We start from the raw sequence: 25,591 nt of genomic DNA, 5'->3' as shown, positions 1-25,591 counted from the left end.
TTTTGAGCTTTTATACATTTTTATACCAAGCAATAACTTTCACCATGTCCCGTTATACCACACCTCTCCATCAATCAATCAATCAATCAATCAATCAATGAAATTGTAATTGTATAGCAGCTTTTATACAGTTTAGTGCTTCACAAATGACTATCATCCACTTTTTGACATGCTCATCACTCTGACAGTTATGAAACTGATACTTTTGATTGTCTTGTTATGAACAAGACCAGCAAAAGTATCTGATCATGCTTTCTTTTTTTAAATTAAATGCTGGTATAAATGATCAGTTAAGACTGCAAAATATTAGTCAAGACAAACAAAAAACACAGCCGAATATGTATTTACTTTTATGTTTTCCATCGTGTATTAAACTGATAGTATTTTAACCCTAAATTGTTCATTTTATTTGTCAGTACAATATTTGTTGCTTATGTGTCTTATGCTGCCCATTCATTGGAATAAGCAGTTTGATTCTTTTACCACCTGAAACACAATCCACGTTGAATGCTGCTACCTCTTGACCTTTACAATCAACTTTGCTCTCATCAGGTGAAAATGATTTGATGTCCAAAATGGGTAAATCTTTGCAATTAAGAAAATCTACCTCATTAGCAAACTGGAAATTTTGAAATGATGCCGATAAGTATTCATATAACACAAATGATTTGTACAGAGATTCAGATGTCACTTTTCAGTTGTTGAGGTAGGAAAATCCCTGTTACTGCACAAACCTGGTCGGATTATTTACGTCCTCACTGCATTTCTGTTAAAATGCTGATTACTTTGGATCATTGTAAAGCAAATAATTTGACCCTGACGTGATTTGAACACGCAACCTTCTGATCTGGAGTCAGACGCGCTACCGTTGCGCCACAGAGTCCTATGTCAAATTGGTGAACTACCACTATATAGTATCTAGTAGTATACGGTAAAACATCAGTAGGTGATTAATGGTCAGAGACTTATGAAGATCACGAATGGAGCTAACTGATTATCGACATAACAAGGTTTGTGTCTCATAAATGTAAATATGATCTCTGACACAGAGGCGAATTGATCATATTTTTTCGAGCTATCTGGCAATTAATTGTCATTTCAATTAATTAGCTAGAGGCCATTTGGAATTGTTGAGGCGAGAACATGCCTGGACTATCACTGGCAGTTGTTCTGTGATTAAAGAAGACGAGTCAAATGACGCATCACCACCTGAAATTAATCTAATAGATGATAACTCAGTGTGTAATGAGGTGTTTTGTGTCTGGCCTCCGCAGAGATGAAGCGGGATTGGTCGGACCATGCGCTGTGGTGGGATCAGAAGCAGAAGTGGCTGCTGCGGACGGCCTGGACTCTGGAGAAGTACGGCATCCACGCCGACGCTCGGCTGATCTTCATGTCCCAGCACAAGCCCCTGAAGCTGGGCCTGCCCAACGGGATCACTGTGCGGCTCCGCGCCTGCTTCTCCAACCCCGTCTTCCAGACCGTGATGGGCATCTGCAGGCTGCTCAGTGAGTCCTTCTTTCTTTTTTTCACTCCGTCTTTCTTTCTTGTTTTGTTTTTTTCTTGATTCCTTTTTTCCTTCTATTTCATCCCTTTTCTCTTGTTGCTCTCTTTCCTTCATTCATTCTTTCTTTCTTTCTATCTTTCTTTCTTCCTTCCTTCATTCCTTCCTTTCTTTCTTTTATTCTTCCATATTTTCCCCTTTATCCCTCTTCCTTTCTCCATTAATTTTTTCATCTTTCATTCCATCTTTTTCTTTCTTTTTTCTGCCTTCCTTACCTTTTGCCTCTGTCCACCAAAACACACACACACACACACACACACACACACACACACACACACACACACACACAAACGCAAATCATTCAAACGTAAAACCCTTTCTCTCTGAACACATCTCGTACCACTCTGACATCATGTACACCAAGGTATCCCATGAATCTGTTCCTATGCGTCCATTTAATCTATTTTATGATAAAGAGAGACATTAACTCTGTTTTTTCAATCAAATTAAGTTTTCATCCACAACATTCACCACATTTGCCCTCTCTTCAGTATCTGTTTCTTTTCTCCCCTCCTGTCTACTTGCTGGTTGTCAGTCATCAAACTGCAATAACTGTTTACAACGTAATTATTCTTCGAGATGTGTAAAAGTGTCTCATTAATAAGTTGATGTCTAATTGGCTGTAACAACCCACACCATTTCCAGGAAAAAAGACTTCCACCATCTGCTTCATACTTTCATTTAGTCTAATTTTGGCACTTCTTGGTCTCAATTCCTCACCAGAAATCCCCAGGAGGTGACAGCAGACTGGAAAGGTTTTGAAAAGCAGCAGGCAGAGAGGAAATAATGCAATCTGTTAGTAGAGAAGCAGCTTAGAGGGAGCCGAGAAACAGATTAAGAAAACTCAGATTTGTATCAAAGTAACAATTCAAGCATGTAGAGGAGGAACACATCAGGATAAACCTCTGTTAAATCCCTTAGTGCATAAAAAACAAAGGAAATATTTAATCTGGAGAGCAAAATAAAAGACAAGCCCTAAATATTAGAAACTAAAAGCTGTTAAACAAGTGATCGACCAGCCTGTTATTCATAGTACATTTATAATAATGCACATAACAGGAAAATATGTCATCAATACAGGACGTGGCGGTTATAGTATGTTTGTAAAAGCGCAATGACAGTTGAGAGAATGGAGAGGTGCACGGATGTACGTGGCTGGCCTAATCTGAACAGTTTGAATAGCCCATATGTGTATATTAGTTCTTGAAACATTATGTTTTAGGTCTTAGCTCTTTAGCCCACATGACATGTGGCACTTGTCTGACTGACGTCATAACTGTAACATTTGACCCTCTCATACAAGTGATGTAGGCAGCAACAAAATCTGGACACAGGTCAGATTGAGATGCATAATCTAGACAGGTGTGAAGAGCGTCTTGGCTGTCCAATTGTGATCAGAACACCTGAGATGCATGTTAATGCCAGGTGTAAACAGGGCCAGAGAGATAGCTGTTGCACATTAAGTACACATTTAGTATATGCTTTGAAGCTTAAATTTGACCCTGATGTGATTTGAACACGCAACCTTCGGATCTGGTGTCAGACGCGCTAACGTTGTGCCACAGAGTCTATTTAAAAAACAAATAAATAAGGGGAAGCACAAAATAATTTTGTGTTTGTCATCAATGCAAAATAACAACTTGGAAAAATGGAGGTGGAAGTGAAGACTGAGGGAGTGCTGCTTTAATCACTTTTTACATGTTATGACTATGCTGAAGAAGAAAAGGACTACAACTGTCTGGAGTCAGACGCGCTACCGTTGCGCCACAGAGTCTGATGTGGACTGTAATAATCATGTAATTAGCTGAGAGGTAAAAAACCAGAGGCTAGAATAAAAACATTTCTGTAATAAATAGTTGTTTTTTGCATAGGATGTCTGGGTTGAAGAGTTTGAAGGTAGATTGTTACAGTTTTTAAGAACACTGGGCAATGAATGTATCAGTAAGACAGCAGGTTGTTACCAGAATAACTGTACAACAGCATCTACACAAATTTGTTGTAACACCACATTTAGTATAGTCAGAAATGCCAAATTTTGACCCTGACGTGATTTGAACACGCAACCTTCTGATCTGGAGTCAGACGCGCTACCGTTGCGCCACAGAGTCTGATGTAGATTGTAATAATCATGTAATTAGCTGACAGGTCGAAAAACAGAGGCTAGGATAAAAACATTTCTGTAATAAATGTCTGTAATAAACAGAGGCCAGGATTAAAACATTTCTGTAATAAATTTCTGTAATAAACAGAGGCCAGGATTAAAACATTTCTGTAATAAATTTCTGTAATAAACAGAGGCCAGGATTAAAACATTTCTGTAATAAGTAGTTGTTTATTGCATAGGATGTCTGGGTTGAAGAGTTTGAAGGTAGATTGTTACAGTTTTTAAGAACACTGGGCAATGAATGTATCAGTGAGGCAGCAGCTTGTTATCAGAATAACTGTACAACAGCATATACACAAAGTTGTTGTAACACCACATTTAGTAGAGTATGAAATTCCAAATTTTGACCCTGACGTGATTTGAACACGCAACCTTCTGATCTGGAGTCAGACGCGCTACCGTTGCGCCACAGAGTCTGATGTAGACTGTAATAATCATGTAATTAGCTGACAAGTCGAAAAACAGAGGCCAGGATTAAAACATTTCTGTAATAAATAGTAGTTTTTTTCATAGGATGTCTGGGTTGAAGAGTTTGAAGGTAGATTGTTACAGTTTTTAAGAACACTGGGCAATGAATGTATCAGTGAGGCAGCAGCTTGTTACCAGAATATATACAAAGTTGTTGTAACAACACATTTAGTATAGTCAGAAGTGCCAAATTTTGACCCTGACGTGATTTGAACACGCAACCTTCTGATCTGGAGTCAGACGCGCTACCGTTGCGCCACAGAGTCTGATGTAGATTGTAATAATCATGTAATTAGCTGACAGGTCGAAAAACAGAGGCTAGGATAAAAACATTTCTGTAATAAATGTCTGTAATAAACAGAGGCCAGGATTAAAACATTTCTGTAATAAATTTCTGTAATAAACAGAGGCCAGGATTAAAACATTTCTGTAATAAATTTCTGTAATAAACAGAGGCCAGGATTAAAACATTTCTGTAATAAGTATTTGTTTTTTGCATAGGATGTCTGGGTTGAAGAGTTTGAAGGTAGATTGTTACAATTTTTAAGAACACTGGGCAATGAATGTATCAGTGAGGCAGCAGCTTGTTACCAGAATAATTGTACAAGAACATATACACAAAGTTGTTGTAACAATACATTTAGTAGAGTATGAAATTCCACATTTTGACCCTGACGTGATTTGAACACGCAACCTTCTGATCTGGAGTCAGACGCGCTACCGTTGCGCCACAGAGTCTGATGTGGACTGTAATAATCATGTAATTAGCTGAGAGGTAAAAAACCAGAGGCTAGAATAAAAACATTTCTGTAATAAATAGTTGTTTTTTGCATAGGATGTCTGGGTTGAAGAGTTTGAAGGTAGATTGTTACAGTTTTTAAGAACACTGGGCAATGAATGTATCAGTAAGGCAGCAGCTTGTTATCAGAATAACTGTACAACAGCATCTACACAAATTTGTTGTAACACCACATTTAGTATAGTCAGAAATGCCAAATTTTGACCCTGACGTGATTTGAACACGCAACCTTCTGATCTGGAGTCAGACGCGCTACCGTTGCGCCACAGAGTCTGATGTAGACTGTAATAATCATGTAATTAGCTGACAGGTCGAAAAACAGAGGCTAGGATAAAAACATTTCTGTAATAAATGTCTGTAATAAACAGAGGCCAGGATTAAAACATTTCTGTAATAAATTTCTGTAATAAACAGAGGCCAGGATTAAAACATTTCTGTAATAAATTTCTGTAATAAACAGAGGCCAGGATAAAAACATTTTTGTATTGAATAGTTGTTGTTTTTTGCATAGGATGTCTGGGTTGAAGAGTTTGAAGGTAGATTGTTACAGTTTTTAAGAACACTGGGCAATGAATGTATCAGTGAGGCAGCAGCTTGTTACCAGAATAACTGTACAAGAGCATATATACAAAGTTGTTGTAACAACACATTTAGTAGAGTATGAAATTCCAAATTTTGACCCTGACGTGATTTGAACACGCAACCTTCTGATCTGGAGTCAGACGCGCTACCGTTGCGCCACAGAGTCTGATGTAGACTGTAATAATCATGTAATTAGCTGACAAGTCGAAAAACAGAGGCCAGGATTAAAACATTTCTGTAATAAATAGTAGTTTTTTTCATAGGATGTCTGGGTTGAAGAGTTTGAAGGTAGATTGTTACAGTTTTTAAGAACACTGGGCAATGAATGTATCAGTGAGGCAGCAGCTTGTTACCAGAATATATACAAAGTTGTTGTAACAACACATTTAGTATAGTCAGAAGTGCCAAATTTTGACCCTGACGTGATTTGAACACGCAACCTTCTGATCTGGAGTCAGACGCGCTACCGTTGCGCCACAGAGTCTGATGTAGATTGTAATAATCATGTAATTAGCTGACAGGTCGAAAAACAGAGGCTAGGATAAAAACATTTCTGTAATAAATGTCTGTAATAAACAGAGGCCAGGATTAAAACATTTCTGTAATAAATTTCTGTAATAAACAGAGGCCAGGATTAAAACATTTCTGTAATAAATTTCTGTAATAAACAGAGGCCAGGATTAAAACATTTCTGTAATAAGTATTTGTTTTTTGCATAGGATGTCTGGGTTGAAGAGTTTGAAGGTAGATTGTTACAATTTTTAAGAACACTGGGCAATGAATGTATCAGTGAGGCAGCAGCTTGTTACCAGAATAATTGTACAAGAACATATACACAAAGTTGTTGTAACAATACATTTAGTAGAGTATGAAATTCCACATTTTGACCCTGACGTGATTTGAACACGCAACCTTCTGATCTGGAGTCAGACGCGCTACCGTTGCGCCACAGAGTCTGATGTGGACTGTAATAATCATGTAATTAGCTGAGAGGTAAAAAACCAGAGGCTAGAATAAAAACATTTCTGTAATAAATAGTTGTTTTTTGCATAGGATGTCTGGGTTGAAGAGTTTGAAGGTAGATTGTTACAGTTTTTAAGAACACTGGGCAATGAATGTATCAGTAAGGCAGCAGCTTGTTATCAGAATAACTGTACAACAGCATCTACACAAATTTGTTGTAACACCACATTTAGTATAGTCAGAAATGCCAAATTTTGACCCTGACGTGATTTGAACACGCAACCTTCTGATCTGGAGTCAGACGCGCTACCGTTGCGCCACAGAGTCTGATGTAGACTGTAATAATCATGTAATTAGCTGACAGGTCGAAAAACAGAGGCTAGGATAAAAACATTTCTGTAATAAATGTCTGTAATAAACAGAGGCCAGGATTAAAACATTTCTGTAATAAATTTCTGTAATAAACAGAGGCCAGGATTAAAACATTTCTGTAATAAATTTCTGTAATAAACAGAGGCCAGGATAAAAACATTTTTGTATTGAATAGTTGTTGTTTTTTGCATAGGATGTCTGGGTTGAAGAGTTTGAAGGTAGATTGTTACAGTTTTTAAGAACACTGGGCAATGAATGTATCAGTGAGGCAGCAGCTTGTTACCAGAATAACTGTACAAGAGCATATATACAAAGTTGTTGTAACAACACATTTAGTATAGTCAGAAGTGCCAAATTTTGACCCTGACGTGATTTGAACACGCAACCTTCTGATCTGGAGTCAGACGCGCTACCGTTGCGCCACAGAGTCTGATGTAGACTGTAATAATCATGTAATTAGCTGACAGGTCGAAAAACAGAGGCTAGGATAAAAACATTTCTGTAATAAATGTCTGTAATAAACAGAGGCTAGGATAAAAACATTTCTGTAATAAATGTCTGTAATAAACAGAGGCCAGGATTAAAACATTTCTGTAATAAATTTCTGTAATAAACAGAGGCCAGGATTAAAACATTTCTGTAATAAGTATTTGTTTTTTGCATAAGATGTCTGGGTTGAAGAGTTTGAAGGTAGATTGTTACAATTTTTAAGAACACTGGGCAATGAATGTATCAGTGAGGCAGCAGCTTGTTACCAGAATAATTGTACAAGAACATATACACAAAGTTGTTGTAACAACACATTTAGTAGAGTATGAAATTCCACATTTTGACCCTGACATGTTTTGAACACGCAACCTTCTGATCTGGAGTCAGACGCACTACCGTTGCGCCACAGAGTCTGATGTGGATTACAATAATCATGTAATTATCTGACAAGTCGAAAAACAGAGGCCAGGATAAAAACATTTTTGTATTGAATAGTTGTTGTTTTTTGCATAGGATGTCTGGGTTGAAGAGTTTGAAGGTAGATTGTTACAGTTTTTAAGAACACTGGGCAATGAATGTATCAGTGAGGCAGCAGCTTGTTACCAGAATAACTGTACAACAGCATATATACAAAGTTGTTGTAACACCACATTTAGTATAGTCAGAAATGCCTAATTTTGAACCTGACGTGATTTGAACACACAACCTTCTGATCTGGAATCAGACGCGCTACCGTTGCGCCACAGAGTCTGATGTGGATTACAGTAATCATGTAATTAGCTGACAAGTCGAAAAACAGAGGCCAGGATGAAAACATTTTTGTATTGAATAGTTGTTGTTTTTTGCATAGGATGTCTGGGTTGAAGAGTTTGAAGGTAGATTGTTACAGTTTTTAAGAACACTGGGCAATGAATGTATCAGTGAGGCAGCAGCTTGTTACCAGAATAACTGTACAACAGCATATACACAAAGTTGTTGTAACACCACATTTAGTAGAGTATGAAATTCCAAATTTTGACCCTGACGTGATTTGAACACGCAACCTTCTGATCTGGAGTCAGACGCGCTACCGTTGCGCCACAGAGTCTGATGTAGACTGTAATAATCATGTAATTAGCTGACAAGTCGAAAAACAGAGGCTAGGATAAAAACATTTCTGTAATAAATGTCTGTAATAAACAGAGGCCAGGATTAAAACATTTCTGTAATAAATTTCTGTAATAAACAGAGGCCAGGATTAAAACATTTCTGTAATAAATAGTAGTTTTTTTCATAGGATGTCTGGGTTGAAGAGTTTGAAGGTAGATTGTTACAGTTTTTAAGAACACTGGGCAATGAATGTATCAGTGAGGCAGCAGCTTGTTACCAGAATAACTGTACAAGAGCATATATACAAAGTTGTTGTAACAACACATTTAGTATAGTCAGAAGTGCCAAATTTTGACCCTGACGTGATTTGAACACGCAACCTTCTGATCTGGAGTCAGACGCGCTACCGTTGCGCCACAGAGTCTGATGTAGATTGTAATAATCATGTAATTAGCTGACAGGTCGAAAAACAGAGGCTAGGATAAAAACATTTCTGTAATAAATGTCTGTAATAAACAGAGGCCAGGATTAAAACATTTCTGTAATAAGTATTTGTTTTTTGCATAGGATGTCTGGGTTGAAGAGTTTGAAGGTAGATTGTTACAATTTTTAAGAACACTGGGCAATGAATGTATCAGTGAGGCAGCAGCTTGTTACCAGAATAATTGTACAAGAACATATACACAAAGTTGTTGTAACAACACATTTAGTAGAGTATGAAATTCCACATTTTGACCCTGACATGATTTGAACACGCAACCTTCTGATCTGGAGTCAGACGCGCTACCGTTGCGCCACAGAGTCTGATGTGGACTGTAATAATCATGTAATTAGCTGACAAGTCGAAAAACAGAGGCCAGGATGAAAACATTTTTGTATTGAATAGTTGTTGTTTTTTGCATAGGATGTCTGGGTTGAAGAGTTTGAAGGTAGATTGTTATAGTTTTTAAGAACACTGGGCAATGAATGTATCAGTGAGGCAGCAGCTTGTTATCAGAATAACTGTACAACAGCATATACACAAAGTTGTTGTAACACCACATTTAGTAGAGTATGAAATTCCAAATTTTGACCCTGACGTGATTTGAACACGCAACCTTCTGATCTGGAGTCAGACGCGCTACCGTTGCGCCACAGAGTCTGATGTAGACTGTAATAATCATGTAATTAGCTGACAAGTCGAAAAACAGAGGCCAGGATTAAAACATTTCTGTAATAAATAGTAGTTTTTTTCATAGGATGTCTGGGTTGAAGAGTTTGAAGGTAGATTGTTACAGTTTTTAAGAACACTGGGCAATGAATGTATCAGTGAGGCAGCAGCTTGTTACCAGAATATATACAAAGTTGTTGTAACAACACATTTAGTATAGTCAGAAATGCCTAATTTTGAACCTGACGTGATTTGAACACACAACCTTCTGATCTGGAATCAGACGCACTACCGTTGCGCCACAGAGTCTGATGTGGATTACAGTAATCATGTAATTAGCTGACAAGTCGAAAAACAGAGGCCAGGATGAAAACATTTTTGTATTGAATAGTTGTTGTTTTTTGCATAGGATGTCTGGGTTGAAGAGTTTGAAGGTAGATTGTTACAGTTTTTAAGAACACTGGGCAATGAATGTATCAGTGAGGCAGCAGCTTGTTACCAGAATAACTGTACAACAGCATATACACAAAGTTGTTGTAACACCACATTTAGTAGAGTATGAAATTCCAAATTTTGACCCTGACGTGATTTGAACACGCAACCTTCTGATCTGGAGTCAGACGCGCTACCGTTGCGCCACAGAGTCTGATGTAGACTGTAATAATCATGTAATTAGCTGACAAGTCGAAAAACAGAGGCCAGGATTAAAACATTTCTGTAATAAATAGTAGTTTTTTTCATAGGATGTCTGGGTTGAAGAGTTTGAAGGTAGATTGTTACAGTTTTTAAGAACACTGGGCAATGAATGTATCAGTGAGGCAGCAGCTTGTTACCAGAATATATACAAAGTTGTTGTAACAACACATTTAGTATAGTCAGAAGTGCCAAATTTTGACCCTGACGTGATTTGAACACGCAACCTTCTGATCTGGAGTCAGACGCGCTACCGTTGCGCCACAGAGTCTGATGTAGACTGTAATAATCATGTAATTAGCTGACAGGTCGAAAAACAGAGGCTAGGATAAAAACATTTCTGTAATAAATGTCTGTAATAAACAGAGGCTAGGATAAAAACATTTCTGTAATAAATGTCTGTAATAAACAGAGGCCAGGATTAAAACATTTCTGTAATAAATTTCTGTAATAAACAGAGGCCAGGATTAAAACATTTCTGTAATAAGTATTTGTTTTTTGCATAGGATGTCTGGGTTGAAGAGTTTGAAGGTAGATTGTTACAATTTTTAAGAACACTGGGCAATGAATGTATCAGTGAGGCAGCAGCTTGTTACCAGAATAATTGTACAAGAACATATACAAAAAGTTGTTGTAACAACACATTTAGTAGAGTATGAAATTCCACATTTTGACCCTGACATGTTTTGAACACGCAACCTTCTGATCTGGAGTCAGACGCACTACCGTTGCGCCACAGAGTCTGATGTGGATTACAATAATCATGTAATTAGCTGACAAGTCGAAAAACAGAGGCCAGGATAAAAACATTTTTGTATTGAATAGTTGTTGTTTTTTGCATAGGATGTCTGGGTTGAAGAGTTTGAAGGTAGATTGTTACAGTTTTTAAGAACACTGGGCAATGAATGTATCAGTGAGGCAGCAGCTTGTTACCAGAATAACTGTACAACAGCATATATACAAAGTTGTTGTAACACCACATTTAGTATAGTCAGAAATGCCTAATTTTGAACCTGACGTGATTTGAACACACAACCTTCTGATCTGGAATCAGACGCGCTACCGTTGCGCCACAGAGTCTGATGTGGATTACAGTAATCATGTAATTAGCTGACAAGTCGAAAAACAGAGGCCAGGATGAAAACATTTTTGTATTGAATAGTTGTTGTTTTTTGCATAGGATGTCTGGGTTGAAGAGTTTGAAGGTAGATTGTTACAGTTTTTAAGAACACTGGGCAATGAATGTATCAGTGAGGCAGCAGCTTGTTACCAGAATAACTGTACAACAGCATATACACAAAGTTGTTGTAACACCACATTTAGTAGAGTATGAAATTCCAAATTTTGACCCTGACGTGATTTGAACACGCAACCTTCTGATCTGGAGTCAGACGCGCTACCGTTGCGCCACAGAGTCTGATGTAGATTGTAATAATCATGTAATTAGCTGACAAGTCGAAAAACAGAGGCCAGGATTAAAACATTTCTGTAATAAATAGTAGTTTTTTTCATAGGATGTCTGGGTTGAAGAGTTTGAAGGTAGATTGTTACAGTTTTTAAGAACACTGGGCAATGAATGTATCAGTGAGGCAGCAGCTTGTTACCAGAATAACTGTACAAGAGCATATATACAAAGTTGTTGTAACAACACATTTAGTATAGTCAGAAGTGCCAAATTTTGACCCTGACGTGATTTGAACACGCAACCTTCTGATCTGGAGTCAGACGCGCTACCGTTGCGCCACAGAGTCTGATGTAGATTGTAATAATCATGTAATTAGCTGACAGGTCGAAAAACAGAGGCTAGGATAAAAACATTTCTGTAATAAATGTCTGTAATAAACAGAGGCCAGGATTAAAACATTTCTGTAATAAATTTCTGTAATAAACAGAGGCCAGGATTAAAACATTTCTGTAATAAATTTCTGTAATAAACAGAGGCCAGGATTAAAACATTTCTGTAATAAGTAGTTGTTTATTGCATAGGATGTCTGGGTTGAAGAGTTTGAAGGTAGATTGTTACAGTTTTTAAGAACACTGGGCAATGAATGTATCAGTGAGGCAGCAGCTTGTTATCAGAATAACTGTACAACAGCATATACACAAAGTTGTTGTAACACCACATTTAGTAGAGTATGAAATTCCAAATTTTGACCCTGACGTGATTTGAACACGCAACCTTCTGATCTGGAGTCAGACGCGCTACCGTTGCGCCACAGAGTCTGATGTAGACTGTAATAATCATGTAATTAGCTGACAAGTCGAAAAACAGAGGCCAGGATTAAAACATTTCTGTAATAAATAGTTGTTTTTTTCATAGGATGTCTGGGTTGAAGAGTTTGAAGGTAGATTGTTACAGTTTTTAAGAACACTGGGCAATGAATGTATCAGTGAGGCAGCAGCTTGTTACCAGAATATATACAAAGTTGTTGTAACAACACATTTAGTATAGTCAGAAGTGCCAAATTTTGACCCTGACGTGATTTGAACACGCAACCTTCTGATCTGGAGTCAGACGCGCTACCGTTGCGCCACAGAGTCTGATGTAGACTGTAATAATCATGTAATTAGCTGACAGGTCGAAAAACAGAGGCTAGGATAAAAACATTTCTGTAATAAATGTCTGTAATAAACAGAGGCCAGGATTAAAACATTTCTGTAATAAATTTCTGTAATAAACAGAGGCCAGGATTAAAACATTTCTGTAATAAGTATTTGTTTTTTGCATAGGATGTCTGGGTTGAAGAGTTTGAAGGTAGATTGTTACAATTTTTAAGAACACTGGGCAATGAATGTATCAGTGAGGCAGCAGCTTGTTACCAGAATAATTGTACAAGAACATATACACAAAGTTGTTGTAACAACACATTTAGTAGACTATGAAATTCCACATTTTGACCCTGACATGTTTTGAACACGCAACCTTCTGATCTGGAGTCAGACGCACTACCGTTGCGCCACAGAGTCTGATGTGGATTACAATAATCATGTAATTATCTGACAAGTCGAAAAACAGAGGCCAGGATAAAAACATTTTTGTATTGAATAGTTGTTGTTTTTTGCATAGGATGTCTGGGTTGAAGAGTTTGAAGGTAGATTGTTACAGTTTTTAAGAACACTGGGCAATGAATGTATCAGTGAGGCAGCAGCTTGTTACCAGAATAACTGTACAACAGCATATATACAAAGTTGTTGTAACACCACATTTAGTATAGTCAGAAATGCCTAATTTTGAACCTGACGTGATTTGAACACACAACCTTCTGATCTGGAATCAGACGCGCTACCGTTGCGCCACAGAGTCTGATGTGGATTACAGTAATCATGTAATTAGCTGACAAGTCGAAAAACAGAGGCCAGGATGAAAACATTTTTGTATTGAATAGTTGTTGTTTTTTGCATAGGATGTCTGGGTTGAAGAGTTTGAAGGTAGATTGTTACAGTTTTTAAGAACACTGGGCAATGAATGTATCAGTGAGGCAGCAGCTTGTTACCAGAATAACTGTACAACAGCATATACACAAAGTTGTTGTAACACCACATTTAGTAGAGTATGAAATTCCAAATTTTGACCCTGACGTGATTTGAACACGCAACCTTCTGATCTGGAGTCAGACGCGCTACCGTTGCGCCACAGAGTCTGATGTAGACTGTAATAATCATGTAATTAGCTGACAAGTCGAAAAACAGAGGCCAGGATTAAAACATTTCTGTAATAAATAGTAGTTTTTTTCATAGGATGTCTGGGTTGAAGAGTTTGAAGGTAGATTGTTACAGTTTTTAAGAACACTGGGCAATGAATGTATCAGTGAGGCAGCAGCTTGTTACCAGAATAACTGTACAAGAGCATATATACAAAGTTGTTGTAACAACACATTTAGTATAGTCAGAAGTGCCAAATTTTGACCCTGACGTGATTTGAACACGCAACCTTCTGATCTGGAGTCAGACGCGCTACCGTTGCGCCACAGAGTCTGATGTAGATTGTAATAATCATGTAATTAGCTGACAGGTCGAAAAACAGAGGCTAGGATAAAAACATTTCTGTAATAAATGTCTGTAATAAACAGAGGCCAGGATTAAAACATTTCTGTAATAAGTATTTGTTTTTTGCATAGGATGTCTGGGTTGAAGAGTTTGAAGGTAGATTGTTACAATTTTTAAGAACACTGGGCAATGAATGTATCAGTGAGGCAGCAGCTTGTTACCAGAATAATTGTACAAGAACATATACACAAAGTTGTTGTAACAACACATTTAGTAGAGTATGAAATTCCACATTTTGACCCTGACATGATTTGAACACGCAACCTTCTGATCTGGAGTCAGACGCGCTACCGTTGCGCCACAGAGTCTGATGTGGATTACAGTAATCATGTAATTAGCTGACAAGTCGAAAAACAGAGGCCAGGATGAAAACATTTTTGTATTGAATAGTTGTTGTTTTTTGCATAGGATGTCTGGGTTGAAGAGTTTGAAGGTAGATTGTTATAGTTTTTAAGAACACTGGGCAATGAATGTATCAGTGAGGCAGCAGCTTGTTATCAGAATAACTGTACAACAGCATATACACAAAGTTGTTGTAACACCACATTTAGTAGAGTATGAAATTCCAAATTTTGACCCTGACGTGATTTGAACACGCAACCTTCTGATCTGGAGTCAGACGCGCTACCGTTGCGCCACAGAGTCTGATGTAGACTGTAATAATCATGTAATTAGCTGACAAGTCGAAAAACAGAGGCCAGGATTAAAACATTTCTGTAATAAATAGTAGTTTTTTTCATAGGATGTCTGGGTTGAAGAGTTTGAAGGTAGATTGTTACAGTTTTTAAGAACACTGGGCAATGAATGTATCAGTGAGGCAGCAGCTTGTTACCAGAATATATACAAAGTTGTTGTAACAACACATTTAGTATAGTCAGAAATGCCTAATTTTGAACCTGACGTGATTTGAACACACAACCTTCTGATCTGGAATCAGACGCACTACCGTTGCGCCACAGAGTCTGATGTGGATTACAGTAATCATGTAATTAGCTGACAAGTCGAAAAACAGAGGCCAGGATGAAAACATTTTTGTATTGAATAGTTGTTGTTTTTTGCATAGGATGTCTGGGTTGAAGAGTTTGAAGGTAGATTGTTACAGTTTTTAAGAACACTGGGCAATGAATGTATCAGTGAGGCAGCAGCTTGTTACCAGAATAACTGTACAACAGCATATACACAAAGTTGTTGTAACACCACATTTAGTAGAGTATGAAATTCCAAATTTTGACCCTGACGTGATTTGAACACGCAACCTTCTGATCTGGAGTCAGACGCGCTACCGTTGCGCCACAGAGTCTGATGTAGACTGTAATAATCATGTAATTAGCTGACAAGTCGAAAAACAGAGGCCAGGATTAAAACATTTCTGTAATAAATAGTAGTTTTTTTCATAGGATGTCTGGGTTGAAGAGTTTGAAGGTAGATTGTTACAGTTTTTAAGAACACTGGGCAATGAATGTATCAGTGAGGCAGCAGCTTGTTACCAGAATATATACAAAGTTGTTGTAACAACACATTTAGTATAGTCAGAAGTGCCAAATTTTGACCCTTACGTGATTTGAACACGCAACCTTCTGATCTGGAGTCAGACGCGCTACCGTTGCGCCACAGAGTCTGATGTAGACTGTAATAATCATGTAATTAGCTGACAGGTCGAAAAACAGAGGCTAGGATAAAAACATTTCTGTAATAAATGTCTGTAATAAACAGAGGCTAGGATAAAAACATTTCTGTAATAAATGTCTGTAATAAACAGAGGCCAGGATTAAAACATTTCTGTAATAAATTTCTGTAATAAACAGAGGCCAGGATTAAAACATTTCTGTAATAAGTATTTGTTTTTTGCATAGGATGTCTGGGTTGAAGAGTTTGAAGGTAGATTGTTACAATTTTTAAGAACACTGGGCAATGAATGTATCAGTGAGGCAGCAGCTTGTTACCAGAATAATTGTACAAGAACATATACAAAAAGTTGTTGTAACAACACATTTAGTAGAGTATGAAATTCCACATTTTGACCCTGACATGTTTTGAACACGCAACCTTCTGATCTGGAGTCAGACGCACTACCGTTGCGCCACAGAGTCTGATGTGGATTACAATAATCATGTAATTAGCTGACAAGTCGAAAAACAGAGGCCAGGATAAAAACATTTTTGTATTGAATAGTTGTTGTTTTTTGCATAGGATGTCTGGGTTGAAGAGTTTGAAGGTAGATTGTTACAGTTTTTAAGAACACTGGGCAATGAATGTATCAGTGAGGCAGCAGCTTGTTACCAGAATAACTGTACAACAGCATATATACAAAGTTGTTGTAACACCACATTTAGTATAGTCAGAAATGCCTAATTTTGAACCTGACGTGATTTGAACACACAACCTTCTGATCTGGAATCAGACGCGCTACCGTTGCGCCACAGAGTCTGATGTGGATTACAGTAATCATGTAATTAGCTGACAAGTCGAAAAACAGAGGCCAGGATGAAAACATTTTTGTATTGAATAGTTGTTGTTTTTTGCATAGGATGTCTGGGTTGAAGAGTTTGAAGGTAGATTGTTACAGTTTTTAAGAACACTGGGCAATGAATGTATCAGTGAGGCAGCAGCTTGTTACCAGAATAACTGTACAACAGCATATACACAAAGTTGTTGTAACACCACATTTAGTAGAGTATGAAATTCCAAATTTTGACCCTGACGTGATTTGAACACGCAACCTTCTGATCTGGAGTCAGACGCGCTACCGTTGCGCCACAGAGTCTGATGTAGATTGTAATAATCATGTAATTAGCTGACAAGTCGAAAAACAGAGGCCAGGATTAAAACATTTCTGTAATAAATAGTAGTTTTTTTCATAGGATGTCTGGGTTGAAGAGTTTGAAGGTAGATTGTTACAGTTTTTAAGAACACTGGGCAATGAATGTATCAGTGAGGCAGCAGCTTGTTACCAGAATAACTGTACAAGAGCATATATACAAAGTTGTTGTAACAACACATTTAGTATAGTCAGAAGTGCCAAATTTTGACCCTGACGTGATTTGAACACGCAACCTTCTGATCTGGAGTCAGACGCGCTACCGTTGCGCCACAGAGTCTGATGTAGATTGTAATAATCATGTAATTAGCTGACAGGTCGAAAAACAGAGGCTAGGATAAAAACATTTCTGTAATAAATGTCTGTAATAAACAGAGGCCAGGATTAAAACATTTCTGTAATAAATTTCTGTAATAAACAGAGGCCAGGATTAAAACATTTCTGTAATAAATTTCTGTAATAAACAGAGGCCAGGATGAAAACATTTTTGTATTGAATAGTTGTTGTTTTTTGCATAGGATGTCTGGGTTGAAGAGTTTGAAGGTAGATTGTTACAGTTTTTAAGAACACTGGGCAATGAATGTATCAGTGAGGCAGCAGCTTGTTACCAGAATAACTGTACAACAGCATATATACAAAGTTGTTGTAACACCACATTTAGTAGAGTCAGAAATGCCAAATTTTGACCCTGACGTGATTTGAACACGCAACCTTCTGATCTGGAGTCAGACGCGCTACCGTTGGGCCACAGAGTCTGATGTACACTGTAATAATCATGTAATTAGCTGACAGGTCGAAAAACAGAGGCTAGGATAAAAAAAATTCTGTAATAAATAGTTGTTTTTTTGAGACTGAGAGAGTGCTGCTTAAATCACTTTTTAAATGTTATGATTATGCTGAAAAAGAAAAGGACCTCAACTGTCTGGAGTCAGACGCGCTACCGTTGCGCCACAGAGTCTGATGTAGACTGTAATAATCATGTAATTAGCTGATAGGTCAAAAACCAGAGGCTAGAATAAAAACATTTCTGTAATAAATAGTTGTTTTTTGCATAGGATGTCTGGGTTGAAGAGTTTGAAGGTAGATTGTTACAGTTTTTAAGAACACTGGGCAATGAATGTATCAGTGAGGCAGCAGCTTGTTACCAGAATAACTATACAACAGCATATATACAAAGTTGTTGTAACACCACATTTAGTAGAGTCAGAAATGCCAAATTTTGACCCTGACGTGATTTGAACACGCAACCTTCTGATCTGGAGTCAGACGCGCTACCGTTGCGCCACAGAGTCTGATGTGGATTACAATAATCATGTAATTAGCTGACAAGTCGAAAAACAGAGGCCAGGATAAAAACATTTTTGTATTGAATAGTTGTTGTTTTTTGCATAGGATGTCTGGGTTGAAGAGTTTGAAGGTAGATTGTTACAGTTTTTAAGAACACTGGGCAATGAATGTATCAGTGAGGCAGCAGCTTGTTACCAGAATAACTGTACAACAGCATATATACAAAGTTGTTGTAACACCACATTTAGTAGAGTCAGAAATGCCAAATTTTGACCCTGACGTGATTTGAACACGCAACCTTCTGATCTGGAGTCAGACGCGCTACCGTTGCGCCACAGAGTCTGATGTAGACTGTAACAATCATGTAATTAGCTGACAGGTCGAAAAACAGAGGCCAGGATAAACAGAGCTGACAGAGGCCAGGATTAAAACATTTCTGTAATAAGTAGTTGTTTTTTGCATAGGATGTCTGGGTTGAAGAGTTTGAAGGTAGATTGTGTAGTGTTTAAGAACACCCTGTTTACGCCTGGCATTAACATGTGTCTCTGGTGGTCCAATCACAAGTGGACAGCGCTAAATACAAGTGTAAACAACCACCAAGATGCACTGTGATCCGATCACTCACAGGTTGTTTGGGAGACATTTGCCCACATATCTTTTGTAGCATAAACACTGTTGCATCCTGATGCGTCCCCGGCAAGAACATAACTGGAAAATATGTCACCAATACAGGACGTGGCGGTTATAGTATGTTTGCAAAAGCGCAATGACATTTGAGAGAATGGAGAGGTGCACAGATGTACGTGGCTGGCCTAATCTGAACAGTTGAAATAGCCCATATGTGTATATCAGTTCTTGAAACATTATGTTTTAGGTATTAGCTCTTTAGCCCACATGAAAACCAAATGTGGCACTTGCATAATAGATACAGGTGTGAAGAGCGTCTCGGCTGTCCCATTGTGAACAGAACACCTGAGATGCATGTTAATGCCAGGTGTAAACAGGGCCACAGAGATAGCTGTTGGTTGTAAGTGTAACAACACATTTAGTATATGCTTTAAAGCTTAAATTTGACCCTGACATTATTTGAACACACAACCTTCTGATCTGGAGTCAGACGCACTACCATTGCGCCACAGAGTCTATTTGAAAATTTAATAAATAAGGGGAAGCACAAAATCATTTTGTGTTTGTCATCAATGCAAAATAACAACTTGGAAAAATGGAGGTGGAAGTGAAGACTGAGAGAGTGCTGCTTAAATCACTTTTTAAATGTTATGATTATGCTGAAGAAGAAAAGAACCACAACTGTCTAGTGAGGAGCGAGACACACTATTATAACGTCACAATGTCTGACAGCAGCAGTTAGTTCACTGATCAGCATTTGTAGATATCATCTGTGTCTCAGCACAACAGTTCAGTAATTCAGTAATAAAACTAATGATTTTCACAAACTGCTCTCTGTTAAATCCACAGGCATCCGTCGCCCTGAGGAGCTTTCACTCCTTCGACCCATAGAGGAGAAGAAGAAGAAGAAAGATAAAGACGCGGCTGAGGAGATTTACGACCTGACCGAGGTGCCCCTCTCCTCGGGTACCGTCATCGCACTTCATTCACAAAACACTCTATGGCTTTAATGCTCCATGTAGTAGATACGTACACAAGGTTTACAATCCCTTAAAAATGATAGAATAGCAGCTTTCATCTACTGCCACAATTTAACATGTTTGACACTGATTCAACTGACCGTGAATCAGTGCAGCCCTGCCATTACCCCAGTATGTTTTTTAGCATAGTCACAGCCAATCAGGTGTACGGTGTGATGTAACAATAATGCTTTTCTAAATTTTGCCTCTGAGAAACAATTAAAGAAACAATTTCAGTACCTGTGTTTGGCATGAGCTCCTCAAATTGCTTTATGGACAGAAATTGAACCAGATATTATAATGTGTATTTTCTGTATTGAGAGGTGACATTTTTTTACCCTTTTGGGAAAACTGCAGTTAACTGTTAGTGTACACTTGTTTTGCAGCATCCCGGCCCAGTTTGTATAACGGCATGCCGGCTCATTTTGCTGACTCATCCGAGATGGAGGCCATCTACAAGATGCTGTCAGTCACCCAGCCTCCCCCCACCCCTGAGGCCATAGCCAAGCTGTACCGCCCAGCCAGCGTTGTGGACAAAGCCCACATCAACGGCAGGTATGTCTACGTACATACCTGTATAGTTAACCCCTCTTTTAAAGGGGACGTATCATGCTTTTTCTGGTATGAGCCTGGCTTTCATGGTGATTAAACACATTTAAGGGGTATAATATTATGTTGTCAATGCACAGTATTTTGACCCCTCACTGGACCAATTCTGTAAATGTATGATCATCTTGACCGTTTGATGATGTGGACACCCGCAAGCTGCAAACATGAGAATCTGTCACTTAACCATCAATCCCATATGACATGAGTGAAGCATAATTCTATGGAAAAAGCTAGACTAGGCTAGTTGATGATTTTTATGACAAGAACAGAAATGTGAAAACTGCACTCTACTGCCTTACTGTTTTTTTTCTTTTCAAATACATGTTATGCTTGAAATTGTTGTCACGGCCTCTGAAAGCCTCTCTTCACTTTCCATTTTTAACGAACAGGCTCCCTTGATTTAAACATGTGTGTACTTATATAATATACTGTATATGTTCATGTACATGTTTGCGCTTTCTGGCTGTCATTCACAAAGTAAAAAATCAAAGCTACAAGTTCTACTTTTCAAGCATTTATTGTCTGAATGAGGGCTGTCATTATTCAGCTCAAACAGCTGCATGTCGTTTGACTAATTAGACTTCTCCTCAGGAATATGAGCGCTTGTACAGACCAATTACCTGGGAGGCATGGTGGTTCAGTGATTATCGCTGTTGCCTCACAAAAAGAGGGACCCTGGTTTGAACCTAATTACAGCAAACTTCCTTATTGGTTAAAAGATGCTCCTGTTGTCACCCTTTACCTAACCACAGGCCTGATAAATGAGGTTGTTTGATTTAACACAAGTTTCTTCTGCCTCAGTATATTCTGCTCTCTCAAGTATATGTTGTCAAGCTAATTAAACATATTCACATATACGTGTTTTTTGTAGTTCTGCTTTTCATCATCATCATCAAAACCCTAAATGAGGGAATATCTTTTGATGAAAAGTGCTCGTCCCTCCAGTAGAGTTCAGATAATCAATAACAAGGAGCAATGAAGCTGTTCTGGCAGCACATGGTGACCCCCCATACATTGAAGTGCCATGAATTCAGCTAAAGCACACTCAAACTGTTTTCAGAAAAAAAACAGTATTTTAGATTTTCTCTTTTTTTTATCTCCGTTTCTCTGCCTTTCTCGAGATTAAGTTTAAATTCTATCCACATGAATATGTAATAACCTTAAATGCAAGTATTAACAGAAATAAGTAAAATGGAAAACATTATAATTTACATAAGAGCTCACATATTCTCTCTCTGTCTCTCAGGTGGTTGGACTCATCCCGTTGTCTCATGCAGCAGGGCTTCCAGGAAAATGACCGAATCTGGCTTCGCTTCAAATACTTTGCCTTCTATGATATAGAACCCAAGGTCTGTGTGTGTATCCATGTTGTTATTATATAAAGTATGTTGTATGTGTTTGACATTACATCCCCCACTTGACTTTCCTCTCCATCATATAGTCTGTGTTCAGAATGTGTGATTTTTTTTTTTTTTTCAGTACGATGTGGTTCGTCTGACGCAGTTGTATGAGCAGGCTCGCTGGGCCATCCTGCTGGAAGACATCGACTGCACCGAGGAGGAGATGATGCTGTTTGGAGCTCTGCAGGTAGATCAGACTGATGCTGAAAGAGAAACATGTACATCAACAAAACAAAATGTTGAAAAAACACTATAGGACTAGTCCATTTCCCATGAAACTCTTATTAAAATGTACCCCTATTTATATAAAAATATGATCATTGATATGAAGATGTGTAGTTTGACAAGTTATTTTATGGGTTTTTATAAATACAACTCTAATCCAGACAAAAAGGGTTTCAGTCTTCAAATCTAGTCAAAAGATTTTGAGTCAAATTATCTTTGACAACAAATCCATGAAATATGATTTAGAGCAGAATAATGAAACAACTGTGGTCCAAGGTTTTGTATTTTTTTGCTTTATTGCTATTTGTAATTATGTTACTGATAAAACAAAAAAATATATACATACATATGGCAGGCCACATAAAATCTGTCTCCCACTCAGTGATACAAATAGACTTGAAGCCAGTCTAAGTTTCTTATAAAAAAACTGATATGATCTCAGTATCCAGATGATACAGGCAGTAACACAATTTAAGCTCTTTTCTCCTTTATTAAAATAATTTGGTGTCTCTGCTCTCTCACACACAAACTCGTGTAGTACCACGTCAGTAAGGTGTCTCAGTCAGAGCCCCAGACTCTGACCAACAATGCAGCCATGGATGACCTGGACTCAGCGCTGCAGTCCCTGGAGGTCAAGATGGAGGGAGAGAGCTCTGCGTCAGAGTTACTGGTCAGACACACTGAATGCATTTTTCTGACATTGAGGGTCACTTATGTCCAGATTACGATGAAGTTGTCTCATTCTAATGCTGATGGATGTAGTAGATACTGATTCTACTATTTATGCCTTTATGTTGAAACCTCCACTTCATCCTTTGCATTCTTTAAGATGCCATTTATTTGCTATTGGAAGCTCCACAATTATTATTAATCGAAGTAAACATAACACATTTACTTTCTTACTTATATAGATTTTTACTATAGATTATACTCCTAGTAGGACTAACACACAAGCAAACAAGGATTTTCTATAGAAAGAACAGAAAATAATTTAAGCAAAAATGTTCTATTGCTCTTCATGGGATCATGACAGAAATACCATATACCGAAATTAATGAAAAGTTTTGTTTTTCATCCAGGAAAACATGACTGCACCAGAACTCAACGACTATCTGAAACTATTCAGGTGAGGTTAATTTTCCAACTACTTACATACTCGAGTACACATGAATTACTTTATTTTAAACCTAAATACAACAACTCAAGTACTGGCATGCTACTTCATAGACTAGAATAGAATAGAATAGAATAGAATGAAATGAAATGAAATGAAATGAAATGAAATGAAATGAAATGAAATGAAATGAAATGGAATGGAATGGAATGGAATGGAATGGAATGGAATGGAATGGAATGGAATAGAATAGAATAGAATAGAATAGAATAGAATAGAATGGAATGGGATGGAATAGAATACAATCCGGCTGTTAAGTCTGACGTCACGCATGACGAAAATTCTATTTCCGGGTCCAAAGGCATCGATTAGTAATCAACAACAATGGCGGAACCCGTGAACCTTTTTACGATCACCTGTTATTGTAGTGACATGTCTGTGAGAGTGAAAAAGGGACTGAATTCGTATAATTCCAATAGAGTACATGGTGTAACTGTTCTTCCTGATGGTTTAATTAAGGGCACTGTCCAAGCATCAATGAAAAAGAAAGTGTACAAAGTTGAGGTGAGTTAGAGGTTAGTTTGCACGTTCAATCAATCAATCAATCAATCTTTATTTATATAGCGCCAAATCACAACAAAGTCATCTCAAGGCACTTAACATATAGAGTAGGTCTAGACTCTAGACCATACCATAGACTGTATATAAAAGGACCATACTCTTCAGGTTTAACCGTTTAAAACACGCTGTTCTGCCAACGGGACAGGTCGGAAGTTGTGCGGTAGCGAAAGTTCTTCTGAATGTTTTAAACACCAACCCTTAAACATATATATTAATGCCATACATTGTTAGAAAGCTTAGATTGCCCTGATTCATTCAAGACTACTCACGAATTATATGGTTGCTCACAGCCGTAATAGTATAAGCGGCTAGCCACTCAGCTAAAGTAAGAACAGATAGATAGATTGACAGCAGTTTGAGGATGGTTTTTTAAAGTGCAGATACGCGTTGAGAATCAGGCAGTCGCAAAAACGACAACTTGATGTCGGCACACTGTGATCCGATTTCTCAAACCACGTGTAAAAGCTAATGTGTCCTGATGCGTCTCCGGCAAGGATATAACAGGAAAATTTCATCAATGCAGGACGTGGCACAAATGTAAAGAAAAGCGCACAGACGTATGTGGTTGGAGTAATCTGAACAGTTGGAATAGCCCATAGATGTGTATTAGTTCTTGAAACATTTTAATTAGCTTTAGCTCTTTAATCTGCACTAAAAACAAATCTGGTGCTTGTCTGACGTGATAACTGCATACAAAACCCTTTGACCTTCTGGCAGAAGTGAAGCAGGGAGCAATGAAATTTGGTCACAAGTGGTCAGCTCGAGATGCATAATAGAGACAGGTGTGAACAGTGTAAATCTAAATGTTAGTGGCAGGTGTAAATGGAGCCAAAAGGTGCTAAATAAGAACTGGTAAACAGACATTCACAGGTTATTGGATTGCACATAAAACTTACTGCACACAGGTAAAGCAGTAAAACATAACGGGAGGACGGGAGCAGGGTAAAAGCACACTGTACAGTAGAATGTATGTTTGTCTCCATTTACTCACAAGCAATTTCTTGAAAAACCAAAACTTATAGCAGACGTTTTTACATTTGAAATCTTGAAAAACTGGTCAAACTGTTGTTGAAACTGAATGTTGTGACTGTGTGTCTTAGGCCGAAGAGGTTGACTCTGAAAGGATACAAGCAGTACTGGTTCAAGTTCCAGGACACGTCCATCTCTTATTTCAAGAGCAAAGAGGAAAGCATTGGAGAGCCCATCCAACAGATTAATCTCAAAGGTACCAAATATATTACTGTACTTTTAAGTTTATTTTAGCTGCTACATCAACAACAATAAACTCAGCAATCACTAATTATGTGTGTATTATTGTATGAAGATCGTTCAGTGCCTGTCATGGTTATCCACATTTTTAATCACCTCTGTGTAACATCACTGCTTAGAGATACACACACACACACACACACACTACAATATACTGTAATGCTTATCAGGAAACCTTAACACCCACACACACACATGCGCGCACACACAAACAGAGCTCCA

The 25,591-nt window shown here is 37.9% G+C and overlaps 1 protein-coding gene and 40 non-coding genes across 42 annotated transcripts in view; 1 reads left to right on the top strand and 40 right to left on the bottom strand.

Annotated features, from left to right (window-relative positions):
* Nucleotides 1-25,591, top strand: part of fermt3b (FERM domain containing kindlin 3b) — a 32,110-nt gene that overhangs the window by 2,830 nt on the left and 3,689 nt on the right. Inside the window, exons 3-10 of one of the 2 annotated variants that reach the window (XM_062425545.1) lie at nucleotides 1,275-1,508; nucleotides 19,962-20,078; nucleotides 20,518-20,686; nucleotides 21,987-22,089; nucleotides 22,220-22,327; nucleotides 22,904-23,035; nucleotides 23,445-23,491; nucleotides 25,201-25,325. In XM_062425545.1, coding sequence (XP_062281529.1) covers nucleotides 1,275-1,508; nucleotides 19,962-20,078; nucleotides 20,518-20,686; nucleotides 21,987-22,089; nucleotides 22,220-22,327; nucleotides 22,904-23,035; nucleotides 23,445-23,491; nucleotides 25,201-25,325 — 1,035 coding nt within the window. Of the gene's footprint in view, nucleotides 1-1,274; nucleotides 1,509-19,961; nucleotides 20,079-20,517; nucleotides 20,687-21,986; nucleotides 22,090-22,219; nucleotides 22,328-22,903; nucleotides 23,036-23,444; nucleotides 23,492-25,200; nucleotides 25,326-25,591 lie in introns of those variants that run through there. The other variant, XM_062425546.1, reaches the window with a different exon arrangement.
* On the bottom strand, nucleotides 812-883 carry trnaw-cca (transfer RNA tryptophan (anticodon CCA)). Its single transcript has one exon. It is a non-coding gene; the product is annotated as a tRNA-Trp (tRNA).
* trnaw-cca (transfer RNA tryptophan (anticodon CCA)) lies at nucleotides 3,601-3,672 on the bottom strand. The gene has a single exon. It is a non-coding gene; the product is annotated as a tRNA-Trp (tRNA).
* On the bottom strand, nucleotides 4,073-4,144 carry trnaw-cca (transfer RNA tryptophan (anticodon CCA)). The gene has a single exon. It is a non-coding gene; the product is annotated as a tRNA-Trp (tRNA).
* Nucleotides 4,391-4,462, bottom strand: trnaw-cca (transfer RNA tryptophan (anticodon CCA)). Its single transcript has one exon. It is a non-coding gene; the product is annotated as a tRNA-Trp (tRNA).
* On the bottom strand, nucleotides 4,863-4,934 carry trnaw-cca (transfer RNA tryptophan (anticodon CCA)). The gene has a single exon. It is a non-coding gene; the product is annotated as a tRNA-Trp (tRNA).
* trnaw-cca (transfer RNA tryptophan (anticodon CCA)) lies at nucleotides 5,197-5,268 on the bottom strand. The gene has a single exon. It is a non-coding gene; the product is annotated as a tRNA-Trp (tRNA).
* trnaw-cca (transfer RNA tryptophan (anticodon CCA)) lies at nucleotides 5,672-5,743 on the bottom strand. The gene has a single exon. It is a non-coding gene; the product is annotated as a tRNA-Trp (tRNA).
* Nucleotides 5,990-6,061, bottom strand: trnaw-cca (transfer RNA tryptophan (anticodon CCA)). The gene has a single exon. It is a non-coding gene; the product is annotated as a tRNA-Trp (tRNA).
* trnaw-cca (transfer RNA tryptophan (anticodon CCA)) lies at nucleotides 6,462-6,533 on the bottom strand. The gene has a single exon. It is a non-coding gene; the product is annotated as a tRNA-Trp (tRNA).
* On the bottom strand, nucleotides 6,796-6,867 carry trnaw-cca (transfer RNA tryptophan (anticodon CCA)). The gene has a single exon. It is a non-coding gene; the product is annotated as a tRNA-Trp (tRNA).
* On the bottom strand, nucleotides 7,271-7,342 carry trnaw-cca (transfer RNA tryptophan (anticodon CCA)). The gene has a single exon. It is a non-coding gene; the product is annotated as a tRNA-Trp (tRNA).
* On the bottom strand, nucleotides 7,743-7,814 carry trnaw-cca (transfer RNA tryptophan (anticodon CCA)). Its single transcript has one exon. It is a non-coding gene; the product is annotated as a tRNA-Trp (tRNA).
* On the bottom strand, nucleotides 8,080-8,151 carry trnaw-cca (transfer RNA tryptophan (anticodon CCA)). Its single transcript has one exon. It is a non-coding gene; the product is annotated as a tRNA-Trp (tRNA).
* On the bottom strand, nucleotides 8,417-8,488 carry trnaw-cca (transfer RNA tryptophan (anticodon CCA)). Its single transcript has one exon. It is a non-coding gene; the product is annotated as a tRNA-Trp (tRNA).
* Nucleotides 8,843-8,914, bottom strand: trnaw-cca (transfer RNA tryptophan (anticodon CCA)). The gene has a single exon. It is a non-coding gene; the product is annotated as a tRNA-Trp (tRNA).
* Nucleotides 9,223-9,294, bottom strand: trnaw-cca (transfer RNA tryptophan (anticodon CCA)). The gene has a single exon. It is a non-coding gene; the product is annotated as a tRNA-Trp (tRNA).
* On the bottom strand, nucleotides 9,560-9,631 carry trnaw-cca (transfer RNA tryptophan (anticodon CCA)). The gene has a single exon. It is a non-coding gene; the product is annotated as a tRNA-Trp (tRNA).
* Nucleotides 10,215-10,286, bottom strand: trnaw-cca (transfer RNA tryptophan (anticodon CCA)). Its single transcript has one exon. It is a non-coding gene; the product is annotated as a tRNA-Trp (tRNA).
* trnaw-cca (transfer RNA tryptophan (anticodon CCA)) lies at nucleotides 10,533-10,604 on the bottom strand. Its single transcript has one exon. It is a non-coding gene; the product is annotated as a tRNA-Trp (tRNA).
* trnaw-cca (transfer RNA tryptophan (anticodon CCA)) lies at nucleotides 11,005-11,076 on the bottom strand. The gene has a single exon. It is a non-coding gene; the product is annotated as a tRNA-Trp (tRNA).
* trnaw-cca (transfer RNA tryptophan (anticodon CCA)) lies at nucleotides 11,342-11,413 on the bottom strand. Its single transcript has one exon. It is a non-coding gene; the product is annotated as a tRNA-Trp (tRNA).
* On the bottom strand, nucleotides 11,679-11,750 carry trnaw-cca (transfer RNA tryptophan (anticodon CCA)). Its single transcript has one exon. It is a non-coding gene; the product is annotated as a tRNA-Trp (tRNA).
* On the bottom strand, nucleotides 12,013-12,084 carry trnaw-cca (transfer RNA tryptophan (anticodon CCA)). Its single transcript has one exon. It is a non-coding gene; the product is annotated as a tRNA-Trp (tRNA).
* trnaw-cca (transfer RNA tryptophan (anticodon CCA)) lies at nucleotides 12,485-12,556 on the bottom strand. Its single transcript has one exon. It is a non-coding gene; the product is annotated as a tRNA-Trp (tRNA).
* On the bottom strand, nucleotides 12,803-12,874 carry trnaw-cca (transfer RNA tryptophan (anticodon CCA)). The gene has a single exon. It is a non-coding gene; the product is annotated as a tRNA-Trp (tRNA).
* trnaw-cca (transfer RNA tryptophan (anticodon CCA)) lies at nucleotides 13,229-13,300 on the bottom strand. The gene has a single exon. It is a non-coding gene; the product is annotated as a tRNA-Trp (tRNA).
* Nucleotides 13,566-13,637, bottom strand: trnaw-cca (transfer RNA tryptophan (anticodon CCA)). Its single transcript has one exon. It is a non-coding gene; the product is annotated as a tRNA-Trp (tRNA).
* Nucleotides 13,903-13,974, bottom strand: trnaw-cca (transfer RNA tryptophan (anticodon CCA)). The gene has a single exon. It is a non-coding gene; the product is annotated as a tRNA-Trp (tRNA).
* On the bottom strand, nucleotides 14,237-14,308 carry trnaw-cca (transfer RNA tryptophan (anticodon CCA)). The gene has a single exon. It is a non-coding gene; the product is annotated as a tRNA-Trp (tRNA).
* Nucleotides 14,617-14,688, bottom strand: trnaw-cca (transfer RNA tryptophan (anticodon CCA)). Its single transcript has one exon. It is a non-coding gene; the product is annotated as a tRNA-Trp (tRNA).
* On the bottom strand, nucleotides 14,954-15,025 carry trnaw-cca (transfer RNA tryptophan (anticodon CCA)). The gene has a single exon. It is a non-coding gene; the product is annotated as a tRNA-Trp (tRNA).
* On the bottom strand, nucleotides 15,609-15,680 carry trnaw-cca (transfer RNA tryptophan (anticodon CCA)). The gene has a single exon. It is a non-coding gene; the product is annotated as a tRNA-Trp (tRNA).
* trnaw-cca (transfer RNA tryptophan (anticodon CCA)) lies at nucleotides 15,927-15,998 on the bottom strand. Its single transcript has one exon. It is a non-coding gene; the product is annotated as a tRNA-Trp (tRNA).
* Nucleotides 16,399-16,470, bottom strand: trnaw-cca (transfer RNA tryptophan (anticodon CCA)). Its single transcript has one exon. It is a non-coding gene; the product is annotated as a tRNA-Trp (tRNA).
* Nucleotides 16,736-16,807, bottom strand: trnaw-cca (transfer RNA tryptophan (anticodon CCA)). Its single transcript has one exon. It is a non-coding gene; the product is annotated as a tRNA-Trp (tRNA).
* Nucleotides 17,073-17,144, bottom strand: trnaw-cca (transfer RNA tryptophan (anticodon CCA)). Its single transcript has one exon. It is a non-coding gene; the product is annotated as a tRNA-Trp (tRNA).
* Nucleotides 17,407-17,478, bottom strand: trnaw-cca (transfer RNA tryptophan (anticodon CCA)). The gene has a single exon. It is a non-coding gene; the product is annotated as a tRNA-Trp (tRNA).
* trnaw-cca (transfer RNA tryptophan (anticodon CCA)) lies at nucleotides 17,882-17,953 on the bottom strand. Its single transcript has one exon. It is a non-coding gene; the product is annotated as a tRNA-Trp (tRNA).
* Nucleotides 18,419-18,490, bottom strand: trnaw-cca (transfer RNA tryptophan (anticodon CCA)). Its single transcript has one exon. It is a non-coding gene; the product is annotated as a tRNA-Trp (tRNA).
* On the bottom strand, nucleotides 18,756-18,827 carry trnaw-cca (transfer RNA tryptophan (anticodon CCA)). Its single transcript has one exon. It is a non-coding gene; the product is annotated as a tRNA-Trp (tRNA).

This window comes from Scomber scombrus, chromosome 9 (genome assembly GCF_963691925.1).
Source record: "Scomber scombrus chromosome 9, fScoSco1.1, whole genome shotgun sequence".
In the NCBI taxonomy this organism is placed as follows: domain Eukaryota; kingdom Metazoa; phylum Chordata; class Actinopteri; order Scombriformes; family Scombridae; genus Scomber; species Scomber scombrus.
This window is presented reverse-complemented; position numbering and strand designations above follow the sequence as displayed.